Source organism: Diorhabda sublineata, chromosome 8 (assembly GCF_026230105.1).
Source record: "Diorhabda sublineata isolate icDioSubl1.1 chromosome 8, icDioSubl1.1, whole genome shotgun sequence".
Taxonomy (NCBI): domain Eukaryota; kingdom Metazoa; phylum Arthropoda; class Insecta; order Coleoptera; family Chrysomelidae; genus Diorhabda; species Diorhabda sublineata.
This window is the reverse complement of record NC_079481.1, coordinates 21450979-21473659: the sequence shown is the minus strand read 5'-3', so window position 1 is coordinate 21473659 and position 22681 is coordinate 21450979. Positions and strand designations below refer to the sequence as shown.

The 22681-nt window shown below is 32.5% G+C and overlaps 1 protein-coding gene across 1 annotated transcript in view; it reads left to right on the top strand.

Moving 5' to 3' along the window:
• Positions 1-22681, top strand: part of LOC130448167 (odorant receptor coreceptor) — a 52600-nt gene that overhangs the window by 12730 nt on the left and 17189 nt on the right. The window contains exons 2-7 of the mRNA XM_056785412.1: positions 3624-3796; positions 5955-6089; positions 8239-8375; positions 17344-17627; positions 19975-20068; positions 21072-21276. Of these exons, the coding sequence (XP_056641390.1) occupies positions 3624-3796; positions 5955-6089; positions 8239-8375; positions 17344-17627; positions 19975-20068; positions 21072-21276 (1028 nt within the window). The remainder of the gene's footprint in view (positions 1-3623; positions 3797-5954; positions 6090-8238; positions 8376-17343; positions 17628-19974; positions 20069-21071; positions 21277-22681) is intronic.

The following is a 22681-nucleotide window of genomic DNA, read 5'->3' as shown; positions in this document are numbered from 1 at the left end:
TAAAAAACGAGGGTTGCTACTTGCGGTTTGAGATGAACATGACAAATAAAAAGAAATATTTATCAATGGAAATGACTTCACTCTTTATCAAAATATTGATACACTTTTGCATGCGTTTGAACCAATTGTCGACGCATTTTATCCATTTCGATTGAGGTACCTCCAAAAGCATCAACCACTTTTTCAGGTGTAGAAAAACTTTAACCTCACTAATTATTTTTGATTTGTGGGAAGTACCAATTGAAGACCCTTTAATAAGATGTTTTTATTTGAACCGATATGTGAGAGCTCGCATGGTCGCGGTAGAGAATGATTTGTCTCCTGCGATTGGTTACCCTGTTTTTTAACACTTCTGCCATGCAAATGCTAGAATTCAGAATTTACCGTTCTACGTTTCTCTAATGGAACGGTGGCGACACGTCCGGTTATTCCCTCCATTTGCTTCAAAGTGCTTCGAGAGCGGACAACTTTTTTGGATTTGACTCGTTTTAAAAGACCCATACAACCAATTGTTGTTTAGTTTTGGGTGCATATGCAAAGATTCATAGTTCGTCGCCTGTCGCGATTTTATAGACGCCTTTTAAAGTACCGCGTTTGAATTTTTTCAGCATTTTCTTGCACCAATCGACACGGGGTTTTTTTGAGCGACTGTCAAATTATGTGAGTCTATGCGAGTAGAACTAATGCTTCAATTTCATGGTATGTCACATGATGATCTTGCAATATCAGTTTATGCACTGCATCGATGTTTTCTGACACAACAGCCGATTTTAGACGATCTTCACGAAATTCAATATGCAGCGAAATGTGACCACGATTGAATTCGAAAAACCATCGACACAGAGTGGCTCGAGATGGTGCTTCATCACCAAAAGTCGAAGCGAGTTGATCGGCACCATGCTGTTGGATTTATCCGCCCCGAAAGTCATAGAAATTCATAAAATGTTCTTGATTTAATTCCCTTTTTTTACCAAGGTGAATGTATCAAAACAACTCAAATAGCACTTGTATAATAGCACGTTCTGAGTACGTTCACCATTAAAAATTTCAAACTTCATGATTTCCACATCAGTGTTGCTATATCTCCATACTAAGATACTAAGTAGCAATCCCAGTATCAATCTGTACTATTCAACGTATTTGGAATACTACATTTTTTGATTTTAAAAACCAATGCTTAATACTTCCTCGCTTGAGTAGAATCATTGAATTGTATATATTTATATAACACTAACATTTTTATCTGAATATGAAGCTTCTCTCACATTTTCATACCTGATTTGAATCCCACGTGCCCATTTTTTTATCCCGTCTTCCCTTTGGGAAATAGAAGAAAATTTCTTGTATATGAATATAGTAAGTTTACATATAACTGTGATATGACGACATTTGTATATATTTTTATTTGTATAATCTCTTATAATATATCCTTGTTCATCATGTTTCTGCCATCTAAAGTAATAAAGACACATACAGAGTGTTTCAATGAAAATTTTCCATATAATAAATTGAAATAAATGACTAAAATATTCCATCAGGCCAAATACAGTGTTTCATCACAAATTTCCTGATGAAGAATGTGGTTGTTTCAACACATTTAAATAATTTTTGCTGAACAATTCACACATAGGAAGATAATTTGAAGGAAGTATTAGAAGCTAGTAGATTTTCTTGCTCCACCCTATAATTGAGAGAATCACTATAGCATAGTTTTTTATTATTCCCAACTTTTCACATGAACACTATCCCCATTTTCTAACGTGATAGAATTTGTTTTTCCAAAGTTATTTTGTAATTGTTAATTCTAGTCTGAAATTTCTATGAATCCTTACTATTCGGTTTGATTCTTGCAATTATTAAAGTAATCTGTGCAGAAATTATCAACATGAAGCCGCGTTAACACCCAAGTCGGAATTGTCAAGCAATAAAGCCGGATGTCTCGTTTCGACTAATGTAGTCATGTCAAATGTTTTATTCCATGCAATAAAATTCATCGAAGCCGACTGATTTAGCGAAGATGATGATGTTGGAAACAGTATTGGAAACGTGTTTGTCCACTCCCTGAGAACGCGTACCAGTTTCTATGTCACAGCCTCAACGGACTCGTTTCATGATCATAAGTCAGAGACTGCGATTTATTTATTGTATAATTATCATTTCCAATGAGTTCAAGTATTTAACAATAACATTAAATGTAACAGTACAACAATTTTTTAAAACTTCTTGTTGTTCAAACATTTTGTCGGAGGAATAAGGAAACAAGTCTGGTAAGAATGAAGATTACGGATATACCGATTTAATTACAGGAGCTAGAGGCTCAATATTTGTAAGAGAAGGTTTCGCAGTAATAACTGTCGGTTGCTGGCGTTTTACGCATGGGCACGTCTGTTTATCTCTATAAGAGAGAAGGAAATCTTACAGCACAAAATGTAATAAATACCAGGTATATCACGAAGTTGGAAATGTCATTGATGATATTCATACTGAACACACTGTCTGTCGCTTGTTTCGTTCAACAAATTATTGTCTTCTGAGAATGAAGGTAACCTTCCTACCTACCTACTTACGATATTCTATTTGTAAAGTGGGGTAATAATATAACGAGTTAGGAACAGTTGGTGCAGAACATTCAACATCTTTAATGTTCCGTTCAATAACGATATGTTGTTTTGTATATTTTGTAATTTGGTATTTTGTCAAGTGAAGAAGTAAGTTAACTATTGAAATGACAAATTGTTATTTCCTCCAGTTAAGAAGAAATAAGGTTCATTTTTCTATTTTGAAGAAGTGGTAAGTTTCAAATATTATCAACACAAGATAATAATCCAGGAGAAATTTCTTCCAAAAACTTCTAGCAGATTCTCTATTATGAATGAATCATATTTCTTATACTTATACTTATACTTATACTTAAATACTTCTTACTAAGGTAGATAATACCTAGTTTCTTCTCAAAAGTGAAATATCTGCATCAGAAAAAGGCACGCCATACTGTTAATAAAATGTAGGTTAACATTAGCACTCCAAAAGTAGCCCAGTTAGAAGGACTTTATACTAAACTGAAAGAATATTCCGGTAAATAAAGATGTTTTATTATCCTACTCATAGAATCTGAAGACGGTTATATTGATGATAGCTTATTGCTCTTTGATTCGAGACAGTTTGATGATTATGATCACGATATGGAAGCGAAGCTTTTTGAAGCTTGGTTTGAAAAAAACACTTTCTAAATTAAATGGTTCCAATTACTCAACAAACATTATTACGTTTATGCTCGTATCATTATCAATTAAGACAAAAGACATGTACCAAAGAAGAAAAATACTTTGAGATAGTTAATTGGGATCATGGACGATATGGAATCCTTATTAAATTGGGGAATCTAAGTCAGACTATTCGATAGCAATTTTAGATTTGTAAATAAATGTTACAAAAATAAAATTCAACTTTTTTAAATTTATTCACATACATAAATAATATTCAAAATCTTACATTCATTTGTTAATTTTCTAATGAAATGATAATAATTCAATTAATTATCTAATTAAATCCAACAGAAATATATTGATTTACAGGACATAAGGAATTGATTAAATTTGGTAATCAATATTTATTATTCACAGATGATGAAGTTCAAAGTAGCCGGTCTTGTGGCCGATTTAATGCCTAATATAAGACTTATTCAAGCATCTGGTCATTTTATGTTCAATTACCATGCTGATAATTCTGGATCGTTGCATACTTTACGTGTTGGATATTCCTGCATGCATTTGGTTTTCTGTCTATTTCAATATGGGTAAGTTGCTTTTACATTATAACATTAATTTCCCGGCAGGAAACTCATTCTCATACCTCAAGCCTAAGTTGAGGTATTTAAATAACTGATACTTAGGTGGGGTGAACAATTAATATTAAATTGGACGCCATCAGCTTTTTAACGAACGACGTTAACAATTGATAAAAGAGGCGGAGAAGCTGAAAACACCTTATAAAAATAACAATCAAACAATATAAAACAATCAGCAGACACGATTATCCAAATTAATATTCATTGCTAAGAACAATAAAAAAATTTTCAGCAACAAATAAATTTATTCAAAAAATAGTGAATTCGCATTAACTAGGTATTCAAAAAAGCACAACGAACAAAAGCAGTTATAAATTAAAAACAATTCAGATTTTTTTATATATTAAAGATAAGGCTGAGACTTAACTATGGAAATCTGGGATAGTTGCAGCCCTCACATGGATTCCCAGATGTTGGAGTGGTTTGAATTCTGGTGGTTAGATCCTTTGTTGTTGAAACTTTCAACCTGGCAGCTGTAGAACGGCTAATATAAAGAATAAAAATTTTACTAAAATTTACTTTGAATCGAAGTGTAGATAGGTAGAGGAAGAATTCTATTCAATTCGAGGTTTTATTGAATTTTTCGAATAGAGTGGGAGGTCGATAACAAATTAATTTTTTCAAAAACTCGAATATTAGAATAAATAGATCTGAAGTGACTACTGTCCACTGCCACAATACGTGAACAAAGGAATATTCAAAATATCTCAAGAACAACTTAACAAGCCGAATTGCATGTTACATCATGATAAAACGCCGTCGTCAGAATAAACTTATTATTTCTACAGTCTGCTCTACTATATACTATATCTAGTCTTTTCTTTAGAGAATATACCATTTTCTTGAGCAAAGTCAACACTCAGATTAATCAGATGTGATAATTCTCAAAACCAAGGTTAATGAAGGTTTTAAGTAATAGTAAAAATTGATATTTCCACAAAAACAATCCTTTGACAAATGATAACGAATAGCAAGTAGATTCTGTCATTCTAAGGACGTCTGAAAATATGATTATCTAATATCAAATTAGAAAATAAATATTCTAAAATTTTGAGTATCAATCATTTATAAATTAATTAGATTTGAAGTCTCCAAAGTTATTTCATAAGCCAAAAAAATTGGAACGTTTTATACAGGAGCTAGGTTACATGTTTGGGTCTTAACTTTGTATAGAAATTTTTCCTCTTCTCACATGGCTTGTCGTGTTTTTAACATTTATTTTTATTAAGAAACCGTGTGTATTGATTTTTTGTGCGTATATTTGTACATAATATGCGAAAGCAAATAAACTTATAGTATTTCTCTTGATTATTGAATTCATTCGATCTTGAGAATAATCATTTTGAATGATTTGGTAATATTAACATTCTCATAAAAACTTCGCTTTGTTAAAGAAAATTGGAGATTCAAGAATACTTGAGGGAAATATTTGTTGATGAATAAATTTGAGATGAAAAAATAAATTACTTCTTTCACAAACTGTGACTATTCGACCGAAAAACATTTGGAGCACATTGGCAATTAGAAATTAATGGTGATTCATTCTTATGTGACTGTTGGTTTTAGAATCCTTGGTCAATGTGAGAAAATGAAAATAAATTAAAATAGCTAGAACATCAGCAGAGCCTTCTTACTCAGACTTTGCAATATCTCAGAATACGAAAACTATTGATCATGAAAATGTCTTGAAGCATAATTTCATTCATTCCATAATTCCCAAGATTATGTAAGACTGTGTAAGATTATAGATATGTAGTTTTCTAGATTTGTTATATTGCCACACTCAATAAATCAAATCCATGGAAAATCAATTCTCCATTGAACTCAATCGAGGTTCTAAAATATTTCAATTTTATTCAACATTATATCAAATCTATATGAAACGTAATATTTTAAATGATTTGAAGCCAATTAAATTCATCTATTTTGAAAACTGGAGTATCATTTCATACTTACATTCTGCAAGACTTAATAGTTTCAAAATATCTTAGTTATCTTAAAAACATTTTTTAACTAATTGAGAAACGGGGCTGGAGATGCAGGAAAAGTCTGATTTTGCAAATCACCTCTAATATTTATTAATTCGCTATTATTTAATTATTTTTAGATGTACTCTTGGTAACCTAGTAAGAGAAAAGGATGATGTCAACTATTTAGCAGCCAACACAATAACAGTCCTTTTCTTTTCTCACTGTATAACAAAATTCGTCTATTTCGCCTTAAGATCGAAACTCTTTTACAGGTAAGGATTTTGTCTACATTTAGAAGAACAATTTGAACTATTTACAGAGTCATCGATTTCGGATGTCGAGGCATTTGCCTAGTAGTGAAGCTATTTATCTTCTTCTGTCTTCTTTGACCGACGTTACGGTCCTTCGAGAACCTGGGCCTTCTCAACAATAGACGGCTAATCCATAGTCCATGTCTCGCTTTCGTAAGTGACTACGGAATGGAATATTGTCTTGTAAATTGTGAGCTTTAACCTTCGTAAGAGCCCTCTAAACTTAAACGGACTACCCAGAGACATCTGTTCCCCGCAGTAACCCCTGCCTTGATATTTGTTGTAACGTCAATATCTTCAGTTATCAAGGCCCCTAGATATTTTTGATTTTTTTAGTCATCTTGCTCCAGCTACTCGCTTGAACTCCTCTACCTCTCCCAAAAGAGCCGAAGAGATTCGTGTCATGATGTCAACATCATCCGCATAGGCGAGGTGTTATGTGAGCCTATTGTAAATAGTTGCTCCGGGATTGTTCGTATACTCCTAGCAGCAGGTTCTAGTGAGAAATTGAATATCGTCAGTGGCCCTTCCTCACGCAAGCCTGTGTTCACAGTGAAAACTGTGCATAGGACACCAATGTCTTTACTCTGCCAGAGTACGCCAAACGCCACCAGGTTCTCATACAGCTGGTCTCTGAGGATACTGTGTACACCTGACGGAAGTCAATGAAGAGTTGGTAGAGATCGACATTGTACTCGTAGGATTTAACTAAGGTCTGACGGAGTGTAAATATGTGATCAACAGTGGAACGGTTACGGGGAAAACCGTACTGATACTTACCCAACTCTTTCTCCATGTATTCTACCAGCTGTTGGTTTCACTAGCTGGTAAGTATTTTGTAGGTGCTGCCTGCAGCGCTAGACTCATCTGGCATCTCAACAGTGTTCCAAATTAAGGGGATTAGTTCGTAAAGGGCGTTTCATACATCCTCCCACCCTCGAAGTACTCGGCAGGAATGTCATCTTGTCGGTGGCTACTGATTCATCAGCTCCTGAAAGCAGTTGGTTCATCTTTCAGCTATCTTTTGAGAGTTAGTTATTAGATTTCCGCCGGGATCCTTTACGTGATTCACCAGCTTGAAACTATTTATGCAGAAAAAAATTGATTAATAAGACTTTCACATTTGTAAAATGAGTATAGTGTACGGAAGTTGAACATATGGCCGAAGAAATTTTTCCATAAAATTATTTGTTGACATGTCCACTGCTCAAATTTTTGTGACAATTCCAATTCAAATTCAATTATTTCAATAGTGAGGTATTTACTTTAATATATACTTAAGAGATTAATACTTACAGACATCTATTAGAGTGTGAGAAACCTAAGCATTTCTGTTTTATTACACTCAATTAACTTCATGTGTTGTTATATATTGTGTGTGGATATTATTATTCTATTCTAATAATTATTATAATTATAATAATGAAACAAGGTCAATAAGATAAATTATACATCATAGCAAGACAATTCGCACTTAAGGAATAGTAGACGAAACGACGAAATCTTAACAGTCGTTCATGTTTGAAGTATGTGTCATTATTTCATAAATTTTTTTCTTATGATTTATCTGATATTTTTTCTTTTCTTTCTCAAATTTTTGCACTCTGACTATTTGCCTGAGGTGACATTTATTTTGAAAAACGAACGATGAATTTTCTTATTGGTGATGATCGAGCCAATCAGGTGTTTAAATATTGTATATGCTATTCATTTTATAATTTTCCATTTGAGAATAGTCTCTAGTCATATTAGAATTTCCTTCCTTAGCTACTAAACAGTATCTCGAGAAAAATCCTGTAACAAATTGGGTTTTTGAATTTTTTTTGTGATAAATGGAAAGATCATATATAATTTTTATAGAAAAACTATATTTTTTCCGCAATAAATTTTTGAATTCACTACCGAAGACACGCCGACAGCTCCCAAATAAACTCGAGCACGTTTGCGTCATAAATATGTGCCATTATGTCATAAATTTTTTTCTTATGATTTTTCTGATATTCCTTTTTGAAATTTTTGCCATCTGACTATTTGCATTGGATATATATTAAAAAAATTTGTGTGAATTCACATAATTCAGAAACATTAATACTCTCAACTCTATTTTTAGGACGTTAGGAATATGGAATCAACCGAACAGTCATCCATTATTTCTAGAATCAAATAACAGATATCATGCTCTGTCACTGAAAAAAATGAGAACATTGATAGTTTGTGTTGTTTCTGCAACTATTCTATCCGCGGCGGGTAAGTGATAAATTATGAAAGCAATGAATTTTCTGATAAGTTAACTGAATTACTATATAATATATGCGGAGTTGTTTACTTTTAAAAAATTAGTAGAATATGTAGACTTTCATCTCAATGGTGACAAACTTTATTATAATACTGTTTTCCTTCATATTAAATACTCAGTATCCCTAATATTGAGTATTGAGTACAAATCAATAAACACAGTTACACTTTCTGATACGCGATATAGTTTATTATCGTCGTCAGAAATAGAATGGTGAACTTGGAAGAGAGTAGTACTCACGAAAATATCTAAGTTCAAAAATATATTGGACAAACAAGGTGTTTTCTTAATATACGTTTTAAGAAGCACCTAGCACATTTGAAACGAATAAAGAAGTCGTGGTACTTACTCGGGATTCATTTGCCTTTTGTGTTTTGGATTATCATATAGTTGTCTGATAGTCAAGTAGCCATTAGAGCTCTAAGCTCCAATATCATAAAATCCAAACTCGTTTGGGATTTGCCTAGAAAAATTAAACGAGCTAGGCAAGAAAAATGAAGTTACCCTACAATGGATTCCGGAATACACCGGATTGAAGGGAAATTAGCTGATAAGCTTGCTAAAGCAGGGCAGATCGCTATGGGAACCGAAACCTTCTGTAGTACCAGCTTCAGAACAATATAAAAAGCACTGGAAAAAGGTGGATAGAAACAAAATCAAATTATTGGTATAATGTACAGGTGTTGAGACAGGCAAAGATTTTTGTGGAAAATTTAACCAGAGCAGATCTGCTGAATGTATCAACCTAAGTAAGAACAATCTATGAATTCTAACAGAAATCCTATCGGGGCACAATCGCCTCAACAAATACATGAAGAAACTAGACTTAGCAGATTCTCTTGAAGTGTGAAACTCCAGAGCACTACACCTGGGAGCATTTGAAATAGAAAACGAAGATATCTGGCAACTACAGCCATCCCACATTCTAGACTTTTTAAAATGAGTGGCATTAACGGATCAGCTGTAAACACTGCGTTCTCCAGTATCGCTGTAAGAAAGGGGGACACAGTAGATCCTTTGATTCGCTGTGTATACAAGACCCCAAAATCTATACATAAATACATTATTATATAGAACTTGTTTAGAACATTGTTTATTTCCGGTGATCAAAAAGCCATTATGTATGGTACTGTTAAAGCAAAACGTCGCTTGTGATCAATCGGTTGGCTTTCTCCTCTTCGGACAAATATTCGGGCACCAAAACACTCACTCACTCTCCATCTGCGTAAATTTTCTAGGATAGTCGACCAAGGATGCTCAAGTATGTTTGATTGTTTGACATAGATGTTTCTACTTTCGTTCTTGGCGTGTTATTTCTTAATGTTGTTGCTCTACCTGATAAAGAGGAGTCAAAGATCAAAATTAGCGGATCTGAATTCAGAGAACTAATTTAGACAATCAAAGATGTCCGAATAAACATCGCAAATGTTTTGTTTACTATAGTTGCGTTAGTAACTTGCGAAACTCAAACAGAATACAAAAGTTAAATACCCTTTTTATAACAAGAATCGTAAAGCTCCTCAAAATAGCCATTAACAATCATATTTCCATTATTGGAAAATCTTTGACCACCAAGTGATTTTTTCAAGTATGGGAACAGAAAATAATCTGAGTAGGCTAAATCTAGCGAATAGGGAGAGACAAGATGACAATTCAAACTTTAATTAATCAATTCTTAACATTGCACATAAGGGATATGTGAGCTGGTGCATTGTCTTGATGAAACAACACTTTCTTCCTAGCAAACTGCGGCTGTTTTTGCTTGATTCCTTCGCTAAAATGTTGCAATACTCGTAAGTTTGCATAATATTCGCGATGATAGTTTTTCCTTCTTCAGAATAGTCAATGACACGCGTCTCAAAAAACCGATACCATGACCTTACCTGCAGATGGAACAGTATTTGCCTTCTTTGGAGCCGGTTCTCCCTTTTCAGCCCATTGTTTAGATTGTTCTATTGTTTCGGGTGTGAAGTGATGGACTTACCCTCCATTAGTTCTGGGACAACATTGCCAAAAATTCGATGAAAACATCTTCACTACGCTGTTTTTGTTCCATTGAGAGCAAATGCTGCACCCATCTTGCGCACAGCTTTCTCATGTCCAAATTTTTAGTTAATATGCGATTTACCGCACTTTCTAAAATGCCTACTGCGTCTGCTAGATCGTGCATTTTCAGTCGACGATCATCTAGTACCGCTTTGTGGATTTTCTTCAACATTTCTGAAGTCGCCACCTTATTTGATTGACCACTGCGATGCAGGCCTTCTCAGGTCGTACGGCCTCGTCTAAACTCAGCTTCACAATATTTCACGGTTAATAATGAAGTAGCAACTCCATCTCTAAGTCAGGCCAGGTACTTCTAGGACATTTATTATTATTATTAGGGCAAACAATCTCGTCCTGGTGCGATCGTTCAAACAAATTGTTTAATTCCTTTGGAACAACATTACTATTAATAAGGTCTTTTTTGCCAAGGTTATGGGTAAAGACGATGTATTTGCTTTTTGAACTATCAATTTTGTGAAGTCAATAATTATGTGAGAGTATTATTATCAAAGAATTTTATAGGATTTTTCTTTGATGCGTTTATTGGTTGTCTCGAGGATCTAGAAAAATCGCATACATTTTAATTTAATCTCATGTTTATGTTTTTGAGGTTTTTAATATCTGAATAAGTCATTTAATCAATTTGTTTTGGATTTGGCAAGAATATATTTCAGTTCCTAAATCATTACAATCCGTATTACCATTGATAAGAATCGTTTAGTCCACCTGCTTCATATGTTGCATTATGCATATTTAATTTCCGCGTTAATTTGGACAGATATTTCTTATAACAAGTTACACTTATTCATAAAATCATTAAGTGAAATAAGTGAAATTATGGATAAGTTGATGATAAGTTAAGATTACTAAATCACTGAGTTAGTTTTCATACTTTATAATATTATTTCAACTCAACTTGGGGATTTTAAACTTCTAAAATATTTATGTATTGATTATGACCTAGAGCTATTACAATCTAGCAGATTTTTGAAATAATGTCTGTTACTGCAACCGAAATAGCTTCGTTAGTTCTGTGGTCTCAATTATTCATGTAGTATAAATTCCCGCATGTAGTTTGCTGTAATTGCTACTTGAAATAGATAATATTCATCATATGCGAGAAACTTGAAACTCGAAAATGTGAAACGCATTTAATTGTTTGCAATTGCTAGTCAAAACTCACATAATTTTTAATTAATAATTTAGAAAATACTACTCCTTTAAAAATATTAATGTAATTATAATTTCATATCTCATCAATCGTGAAAGTATAAGAGCGTCTTATATAATCGAATCATTGTGAAATTGATGAAATTGGAACGCCGACTGTGAGTCATAAGAAGAAGGTACTTTTAGTAATATTATGAAGACAAGGAATTGCATAAAAATAAAAAATATTAATAGAAATAATACTAAATTAAAGTGACATTAAAGTGATATTCCAAGGCACAACATCAGAAGGGACACATATAAACAAAGGCGTCAAACAGACCCAATGTCACCAACGCTATTCAATATAATATTCGAAGGCATTGTGAGAAACTCAGAATTACAAAATAAGAACATTATAACAGGCGTAATATAGATAGTAGCATACGCAGATCATGTAACAAATGGACAAAGAGAATTAATAAAGGTGATCAACAAATTAAAAGAAGAAGCAAGCAATTACGGACTGGAAATAAATGCAGTAAAAACAAAATATATGAAAATAGGGTAAAAACCAGAAGAGAGAGCAAACTAACTGAAAACTAACTATTAAAATTATGAAACAGTATCGAACTTTAACTATAAGGAATAGGAATAACGTTGGGACAAACAACTAGAGACAGGATAAAAGAAAGAATATAAAAAAAGGATAGAAGAAATAGAAACCTATTAAAAATCAAAAACATATAAAAATGTACAAAACCCTAATAAGACCAGTAATCACGTATGCGATGGAAAAAACATTAAACAACAAAAGGAAAGAAGACGAACTTGAAAGAAACGAGATAAAAATAATGACAGGTTCAAACACTACACAGGGGGGAGAAAGAAGAGCAAAGAGAAACGAAGAGCTAGATAAAGAGCTGAAGAAGGAAAATATAGTGAGATACATAAACACACAAAGACTCAACTGAGCTGGGCATATAATATGAAGAAAACCAACTGAAATGATCAAAAGAATAACGGAATGGACCCTATTGTGGCCAAGGAGAAGACGAGGCTGAGAAAGACTTAAGAGTATTTAATATAGAGAACTGAAGGGGAAAATGCCGGAACCAAAAGGAATGGAAAATAATAATAAAAGCAGCCAAGACAAACGATAAACTATAACGAAAACAAAAATAGGAAACGAGGAATAATCCCCCTCTAAAAAAGGATTAATGATGATAATGATGAATATCACTACACCTTGTGTTGGAATTTATGACACGAAAAATTATTCATCAGTCTCAATGATATCAATCAAGAATTTCCTCTCATTTGAATTGCAACTAGAAAGATCCATTATTGAAAAACATGAAAACTTCATGTTCATTTAACTAATTGTAATTTTCATTTATGTTTATATTCTATCACTGAGTGTAAGATGCCCATTCACTTCTAACGTCAAATATCTCATATTTTCTTTATTAGTTATTGTGACTTTTATGGCCACTTTCAAGTTCAGAAAGAAATTAATAATTTGTTGTCGACCTCCCATTCTATTGAAAAAAAAAACAGAACATTCGGCGAGGAATTACTTTCTATTAAAGTTATTAGTACACGAAAAAAAAGAAGAAGAAAACAACAAGAATTTGGTAATCAGCAACAAAAAGATACAGTAGTGCTCACATATAAGAAAAGCTATACGATAATCGAAATGTTTGGTGTATTTTGTGAAACGTTAGCATTCTTCATATGCTGTTCAATTTTGTAAAAAGTCGACCTTGTATGTAAGAGAATTAGATCGATGAATTTCCAAAGCAAAGTCTATCTTTGGACTTTCCAGAAATGTACTACTGTCATAATAGGGAATATGCATGTATTTTTTTATATTATTTATTCACTCTTTAACTCTATAACTCAATAAAAAATATATATTCTGTCAAAAAAGTATCAATTAAATTTGGCTTGTTTTGAACGCCTCTATTTTTCGCGTGCTTTAGATGACATCAATTGCCACGTCCAGTATTTTGTCCAGGTTTGTTTTGTCGCCATGATCATTTTTATGTATCTACTCCTTTGACCTCAGCTAATGCCAAATCTTGATTCTATGCAAAATATGCAGTCATCATGGACACCAGAATATCAGTAAAATAATCATAATCTAAAAACGCTTCAGGAACACAAAAATAAACAGGATTTTTATTGCAAAGCAGCCAACCAACACCCTGTTTGGACCTCATCACTACGTGTCATTTGACTTCACGACCAATGTGAAGCGTTTAGTAAATTTGAATTTCGCTAGCTTATTCTGTACTTTCTAATATATATATATATATATATATATATATATATATATATATATATATATATATATATATATATATATATATATTGTTATGGTATGAATATATTCAAAATAAATTATTAAATAATAATAAGATATAAATAAAGCAATAAGTTCAGTTCTGTTATTCGGTTATTTAGAGCAGTTTATCACAATAAAATAAATAACATTCTTTATATTAAGTTTTGGTCAACACTATATTCTAAATTATTATTTAATTTTGACAAATCCTGTATAATCAAAGAATTTAATCCATAAATTGACAGATAAAAACAGGAGCACCAACTTCAAAAATTTGTGTGACATACCAACATAAATTTTAAGGTTATAAATGATAAAATATAAAAATTTTGACAACTGCAATGATAAAATTAATAACATAGGAATGAAATAAATACAACAAAAAAATTATAGAATAATATTATTTGAATAAAGTCACAATAATTTAAAAATTTAGAAATGACAATTTAGTAACTAACTTTTAAAACAAATATCATTGGTTAAAAGAAAAAAAAAAGTTTGTTTAAAAAAAAAGAGGAAGGAAGAAAAAAATCAACAACGAGAAAAAAAAAATTTTTTTTGGCAAGAGAAAAAAGAGTAAAATAATTTTTATTGGAATTTAAAAAAATTAAAATCTTGATAAAAAAGGCATAAAATATTCAAAGGATTGATAATTAACGGTTTTTGCTCGGGCCCTAATCTATACTTTTTATTTTCTAATAGAGTTTCTATTAGAACATTTTTCTATCAATGATCCTGCATTTTAATGCGCCTCAAAAGAAATATTGTCAAAGCTCTGCAACCCATTGATTTGTGGCAGTTGACTTCTTTATACGAAGAAAATATGTACCAAACAAATGGTCTTCGCGTCTTGGAAGCAGCCAGTAATCGCTGGGGCTAGATCTAGACGATATAGTGGATGCTCAGCTAATTCTATGCTTGTTTGAACTGTTGCATCTGTTGCAATGACAGACATGCAAGAGAATTTTACGAAAATTCTCTTCGCGTTTCTCTTTTATTGCCTGCCGTAAATTAGAAACCGAAATTGTGGCTTTCATTTGCAGGTAATCTGAGAAAATTACTACTGCGACATCGCAAAATACGGTTATCTCCTGCTGACCGTTGCGTCTTAATTTTTTCTGTATGTTCTTCTCTACATCATAGTTATGGATCCATCACCCTTCTATTGTTTTGTCTATACTATATCCCGAGACGATTCCATATATTTTATCGAGTTGTATTAGGCGCAACTAGTTGAGTACATTCGTGGAGATCATTTATGCAAGTTCAGCAGCATGTTATATACTACATGTATGGTACGAGAGACAACCATATTCGACTAATTGTCTATTAGAGGTCGATCCTGCAACACCACCTATTCACTAAGTAGCGCAGATTTCCCTAATGCAAAACCACTTTCAAAATACGTATTACTAGTTTTAGTTGGTCATGTACAACATATTACCAGCTCGTCAAAAAATCATGGGAATTCAATTACACTCCTGTTTTAGAGCTTTCCGTCCACCCCTGGGGGTACACCTAGACCACTCTGGAAATCACTGAGCTAATGTATCCAAATTATCGCTATACATTTCGATATTGAGACGTGACTTAATCAAATTCGGGTTTCTGCTGTAAGCTTGCTCCACAAACTCAGATACAGTTTTTCTATTTTTCCAATAAAAGATTCGACTTTATAGCTAAGCCATGCAACAAGTGTAAGTGAACAGGGTCTTTAGAGTACCTAATAATGTAAATTATTGAAAAATGCTACATTATTGAAGTTAGATGCTTGCTACTTTCCATAGTCAAGTGAACCTTTGAAAACTAAAATCAATTTGAAATCTCACAATCTTTGGAATAGTTTTAAATTATTATCTACCTTATCTTGCATTTCAAATAGTAGTTTTAATTCTTATTATATTCGACTGTCGAATCTTTTTGCTTTTAGCGAGTGAAAATGCTTCCGCTGTACCGATTATGAATTAGTTTCTTTGTAAATCCGTGTTTTTTCGCCTGGTATAACACATGTTATTAATTTTGCATCTTGTTCCACTAGATTTAGTGAGATCCGAAAAACTTTGCTCCCACACGTAGGTACATTAAAAGTTCTAAAGCCCCGTATGTTACGAGCTAATCCCCATGCTAACATAATTAGCGTTAATAAAACACGTATATCATTATACGTGATCTAACTAAAAACTTTGAATGAGTGTATTTAGACATTTTGTTGCATAAGATTAAACACTAGGATTCCGAGGTAGATAGCTGAAGCTGTTTGAATCTTATTTGAAAAATCGTCAACAATACGTAAGCAACAACAGCTGTCGGATATTGGTAAACGATGGAGTTCCTCAAAGTTCAGTGTTATAACCACAATAATAAACAATTCACCGGCGTCTCTGAAACTTCACATTCCAAGAGTAAGGGAATGAATATGTCAGTATCGAGAATCTAGAGGTAGCTAAATCTTGGTTAGTTTCTAACAACTTGAAATTGTAAAAAGTAAAATAATATTATTTAGCTCTGCAAAACGAGATACCAGAGGGAAATCTGTAAAATTGGTGGGAGTGATTTCTGGTATCAATTGAGGGAAACACTATGCTAAAAACTCTAACAAAGTTCAAAGGGTTTTCGGAAGACTGCTTTGCGTATTATTTAGAATGCAAAGAATCAAGTACATTGCAGTGAACTCTCCACGAATTACGAGATTATGCCATTGCCTTGCATGTATATATTTGAAACAATACTGTGAATTCATAGAGGTGTAAGAGATACGGTTAAACAGGTAAAACAAGGCAGTCACTGGACACAATCGGGGTGAGCATAGCTCATAGAAGAACTGAAAAATCCTTCCTAGATGGAAAGAAAAGTCAGGACATAAGAAGAGCATGTAAGATATAAAACGTAAATCACTGAGTACTGGGTAGAATAAGGAAGAGAACGAGCTTATCAGCAGTAGCAATCTTATAATAACATTACCATTAAGATGTGGTAAGCTTAGGATGCTTCCGAAAACAATAGGGTGACAATTTAATAGTTCAATGGATAGAGTGGCGACGAAAAAAATAGTCATATCGCAGAGTTTGAAAGACAAAGAGAAAGAGAAAGGAGATATGGGATGCGCTATAGCGATTGACGTGTCTCTTCAGTCGTAGCACACAATCTGGTTGAACGGCTTCAAAACGATTAACATTTTTTGTCAATTTATTCATACTAATATTCATTAAACTCTTTAATTCATTAGCTTCGTTAAATTGACAGATTCCTTCCTTACAAAATTACGTTGCTCAACGGTCACTGATATTTTATTGATTGTTATATTACAAAACTAGCTTTATAAATTATTTTGTTGGTCGTCCTAAAATGATAACTTGATAATAATTTATCCGTAGCTTGGACGGGCATCACTTTCGTAGGTGAGAGCGTTCATAACATAAAAGATCCTGATAACGAGAATGAGACAATCGTAGAAGAAATTCCTCGGTTATTAGTGAAAGCATGGTATCCTTGGAATGCGATGTCCGGAATGACTTATTACATAACATTGATCTTTCAAATTTATTACGTTTTTTTCTCTTTGATGCATGCAAATCTACTGGACAGTCTTTTTTGTTCATGGCTTATATTCGCTTGCGAACAATTACAACATCTGAAGGAAATTATGAAACCTCTCATGGTAAGTGTTTAGAATGTATTATTTCGAAATACGGTCATTTTTTGAGGAAGTAATAATCTACAACGTAAGATTCACCCAAATGCAAATACAATCATAATTATATTTCTTTATGTATAATAATTGTGGTGTGCTACATATTTAGTCAAGACTAAACCACAAAAGAAATAGAATGAATGTTTTATATAACTGATCTATTACGATCATATAGTTGGAACGACAATATCTACAGAGAGAGAGAGAGAGAGAGAGAGAGAGAGAGAAAACTAGCAATTTGGAATACATTCAAATAATAATTTTTTTGATAAATATTTTAAATAAAATTTACCATCAATGTAAATATTAAGCAAAAAATTGGTATTTCTGTGTTTTTTAATAGATCAACAAATGTGAGTTAAAATATAGTATAATAATATATACAGGGTGACCCAATTAAGAAATACGATAATATGATGATTTCGATGAATACAGTGCCACATTTTGATTGCTTCTGCATAGGGTGTGTGAAGGTGTACATAAATCTGTCAAATATCAGCTTTTTGAGTGACAAGATAATTGAATTTAATTTTTTCAGCTCGGCAAATGTGAAACGGGATAGAAATTCGGAGACGATTTAATCTCCTCTCGTATCTAAAGCATTATTTTAGCTCCTCAACATTTACATACAATCTACTAAAACCTAATGTCACTTTAAGAAAAAACATATAGAGAGCTAGAAAATAAATTGACTAATTAAGGCAACAATTTACAGGATTATCAAATTTCATACTTCATTAAGAGTTTCGTCAATGGATATTAGTTTATAACTTGATTTTTCAAAATATCTGTCCAAATATTAACTTCCACTGAACGTTTAATATGGGCTTCTCTTAAACCTGGTAAATTCTCATGTGTTCAATATAGACAAGTTTATGGCTTTAACTCACAATTCAAGTGAACAAATTGTTCTTTGTTTCCAGTTGATCCATAATTTATTTATAAACTGTAGTCTCATGATCATCATCTTCCATTAATTCCTGGAGAAACAAACATAAAATACTATTCAAAAATTGAAAAATAACATAACAGTAATTTATTTAACTCGTGAAAGTTTTTTACCCTGGAAAGTCAAATTTATCATCACCTTATAGCATTAATTGAAAGTATGGCTTGTTCCAATATGATACCCAATGAAGTAGTAACAAGAGATCTTCATATTTATTACTACCAATATTCTTTATTGTCATGTGATTTGAAGGAATGGCCAGCACATAGTGGTCCAAGTTACGAATCTAGCTGATCAAAAATAAAAAATTGACTCCTTTAAATCTGAATGAAAGGTATTATGTACAAGTGGTTACATGTCCCTGATACAGAACAAAAAAAATAATACGGGGATGAGGACGGGCATAGTACCTGAATGAATTGTAAACAAATAGATGATATAATGTTCTTATTCATTTAAACAGTTTGTAACGGTGAGGTGAGTTTAATCTATCTATCTTCCTTAAAAATTTTTTCTTAGTGATTTGCATTAAGATTCTATAAATAAATTCAATATAGTTGCTGATATAATTTGCTCAAACAATAACAATGGTTAATTGTCTTTCAAAATTATGAATAATCTGCAATTTAACTGACTAATGTTTCTCAAGTTTCTGATCATGTCATAAGTATTTGTAATTCCCATCTGAGCACTTGTACATTCATTAGTAAACATAATCATCTCAATAAAAATATTTCGTGACTAACTTAATCTATTAACCATTTATAAAAATTAATTTCTCCATGCACTCCAAACTTCTACTTTTTATGTCTAAATGGATATGAATTGTATATTCCAAATGATATGTTGCATGGGTTGTCAGTAATCATCTTCATTTTCTCCTAAATTTTACGGTAATAGTTTTCTGTAATGCAAATATTTTGTATTTGTGCAACAATCTCCGAATTTTTTTGTAATCAGGTAAGTTTCATCATATTTTTGTTTCTTATTCTCTCAAAGAGATTGATGACTAATTTATTGATCTGTATATCACCAAATTTTGAATTTAAATGATGGTAGTAACTGTAATATGTAAGTGGCTCGTTGCGCGGCAACGCAATTACTTGCGAGCCGTGAGGCCGCTCGTAGCGTAAAAAATTGAGAAGGGGCGCGCGAATATTAAAATTTAAAAATCTAGGACGCTGCTGAAAAACTATTCAGGACGTCACAGAGCACTACAAAAACTAGGACATGTTCTGGGAAAACAGGACGGTTGGCACCTTCACTCCCGATGCTCAAGTGAGCAAAGTCTATTTAGCCAAAAGTCAATAATCAAAAGAAAACAGTATGAGTAATTATATTATCAAGTAAGGGAATTAATTTCAGGAACTTTCGGCGTCATTAGATACCTACGTTCCAAAAAGTGCTGATTTATTTAGAGCTACAAGCGCCACATCCCAGGACAATTTCATTGAAAACGGTGAGTGTTTTAAATGGATATGAATAGGTAAGTGTTTTAAATGGGTATGAAGATGATTTTCTCTGCAGGAAGTTTTGTTAGATACCAAGAAATATACGCAAATAAATCAATAATTTTCGAAAAATTTTATCCTCGTTAACAGTGTCGTAAAGCCACATGGAAAACAATGGAAATTTTTCAGAATCTCCCTCATTTGAGTGGGATAGGGTAACTCATTCCTAATTACTGGCTTTGTATACACAGTGTGAACTACAGAACAGCTCAAACCTATATATTTTTAGCAGTATTCATTAGATTTTTAGAAAATTGTAAAGCATGGCAGTTTTTGTTCTAAGAGAGAATAGTTTTACGATACAAACATCTGTCATGTGTTAAACACCCCACTCCCACTTTCTCAATCCCCCATTAAATGGAGAATATATAATATGTTATGTTAGGTATTTTTCTCATTTTCAAAAAGGGATTTGGATGTATTATTTAGATATGATCATTATTTTTCAACGACTTTTTCTATACTCACACAGTTTGTGCATTTATTGCAATGCAGTGTCTCATTTGTTTATCACATCAAAAATCAATTGCATGAAATTAGCAATGAGGTACTAAGACAGCAGCAAGTTTTTTCTTTCTAGTTTAAGATCTACTTTTTCATTAATATTTCCGGTGTGTGACCATCTATACCATCGTACATTAGAACATTTTTCTTACGAACTTTCTCCGGTGTGTCTCACAAAATAATCGAGAAAATAATGACTGTAAAATGAGGTGTCACTATTATAAAATTATTAGTAAATAATATTAATCTTAATCAAACTCTTCGACCACAAAATTTCCTTCTGTTTCCTAGAGATACTAATCGCTATTGTTGAAGGCATTAGTAGCTTCTATACATAAATGGAGTAGTAGATACGAGATTTTTTAAAAATTGAACGTTTTGCTTATTTTATTAAAGATCAAAATTGTAGTAATTATTCGTATTTTATTATATTTGTGGTATTTTTAGATTATAATATGAAAAATGAGGAGCTTAATCTCAAAGGAATTTATAATACAAGGCAAGAACTGGGGGCGAACTTCCGAAGTGGTGCATTACAAACGTTTGGTCCGGGTGGAGGCGGTGTAGGACCCAATGGATTAACTAAAAAGCAGGAGTTGATGGTTAGATCGGCTATTAAATACTGGGTCGAAAGACATAAGCATGTTGTTAGGTGAGATTAAAGATTGGTTTCAATGTTAATTGATTCAACGACATTTATGAAATACATTAGTCTCTATCAATTGTACCATTTATAATTATCTGAAAGCTAGGAGAGCTACCAACTTACAAGAGTGTATTTATAGACGAGGTGATATTTATGTATATTTTTAATTGTTCGTATCACAGGTGCTGTTTGATTTATTTATGTGAATTTTTTGGCGATTATTTTATAAAATGATACGCTTTCATGGATTAAATAATTCCGGGGGTGATTAAAAATACTGCGGTTTATCGTGAAAGCTTTTTATCATTAATGTAATTCATCAAGCCACACAAACTTGAAAAACATATTATTAGCTTTCTCTCGAATCGTAACGCGTTTTGGCTATAACTAATAACCGCATTCACATACCTTGTTATTGTTTTACATTATATTTATATTAAGACGATATCACACAATACGTCCAATGCTTCCAACGTTGGAAGCTGGTATGATTGGACGTATCGTGTGGTCGTAATGTGCAAGTTATTGTTTGTTAATTGTTAATTGTTAATTGTTAATGTTTTGCTTCTAACGCTGATATTGAAACGTTAGTCATGGGAACTCAATTTACTTAGACCCGCGATAAAGGAGTGCACAGCATTGCAACGAAGTTGGATCCAACACTTAAGTTACAACTACACACACTTCTTGTCCTCTTGTGTTTTGAATAGAAAAGCAAAGTTGCCAGTATATTCCAATTTAATTTATATCTTTGTATGCTATTGATCACTTTTTTGCCACGTCTTTGTTTCTTTAAGTAAATTTCGGTAATGTTCTAGCCTTGGTACCATATCAGCCAACGTTGGAAGGTGAATAATGGCGCAAACGTTGGACGTATTGTATGATACCGACTTCAAACCAGGCAACAAATAGTAGTTATCAAGTCTTTCTTACATATTATAAGCCCAATTCAAGTACAATTGAATTTACTTACATTATAAAATTCGCACATTTTCGATCATTTTCCAATATATATTGTAAACAGAACTCTCGATATTCAAGAAATGAAATAAAAGGCGATTTGATTCATCGGGCACCATTTTTAAAAAAGCAATAATGCTCGTAAATTACCAACAACCTACGCGGACGTTTATGGTTAATAGGTTACCATGGGAACACCATATAAGTGTAGAGTGTAAATTTAAAAGTGTTGTAAGCGCAAGCAGAAATACCCTAATAGACGACAATAACATGCGAAAAATAGGAACAAATATATATAATAACAAAAGTTTGACATTTTCAATGGTGAACGTACTCAGAATTTGTTATCATACGCGTGCAGTTTGAGTTGGTTATAGATAAAAGAAACATTCATCTTGGTCAAGAAATGGAATTAAATCGCGAGCATTTTCATGCGATGATTTTCTCAACT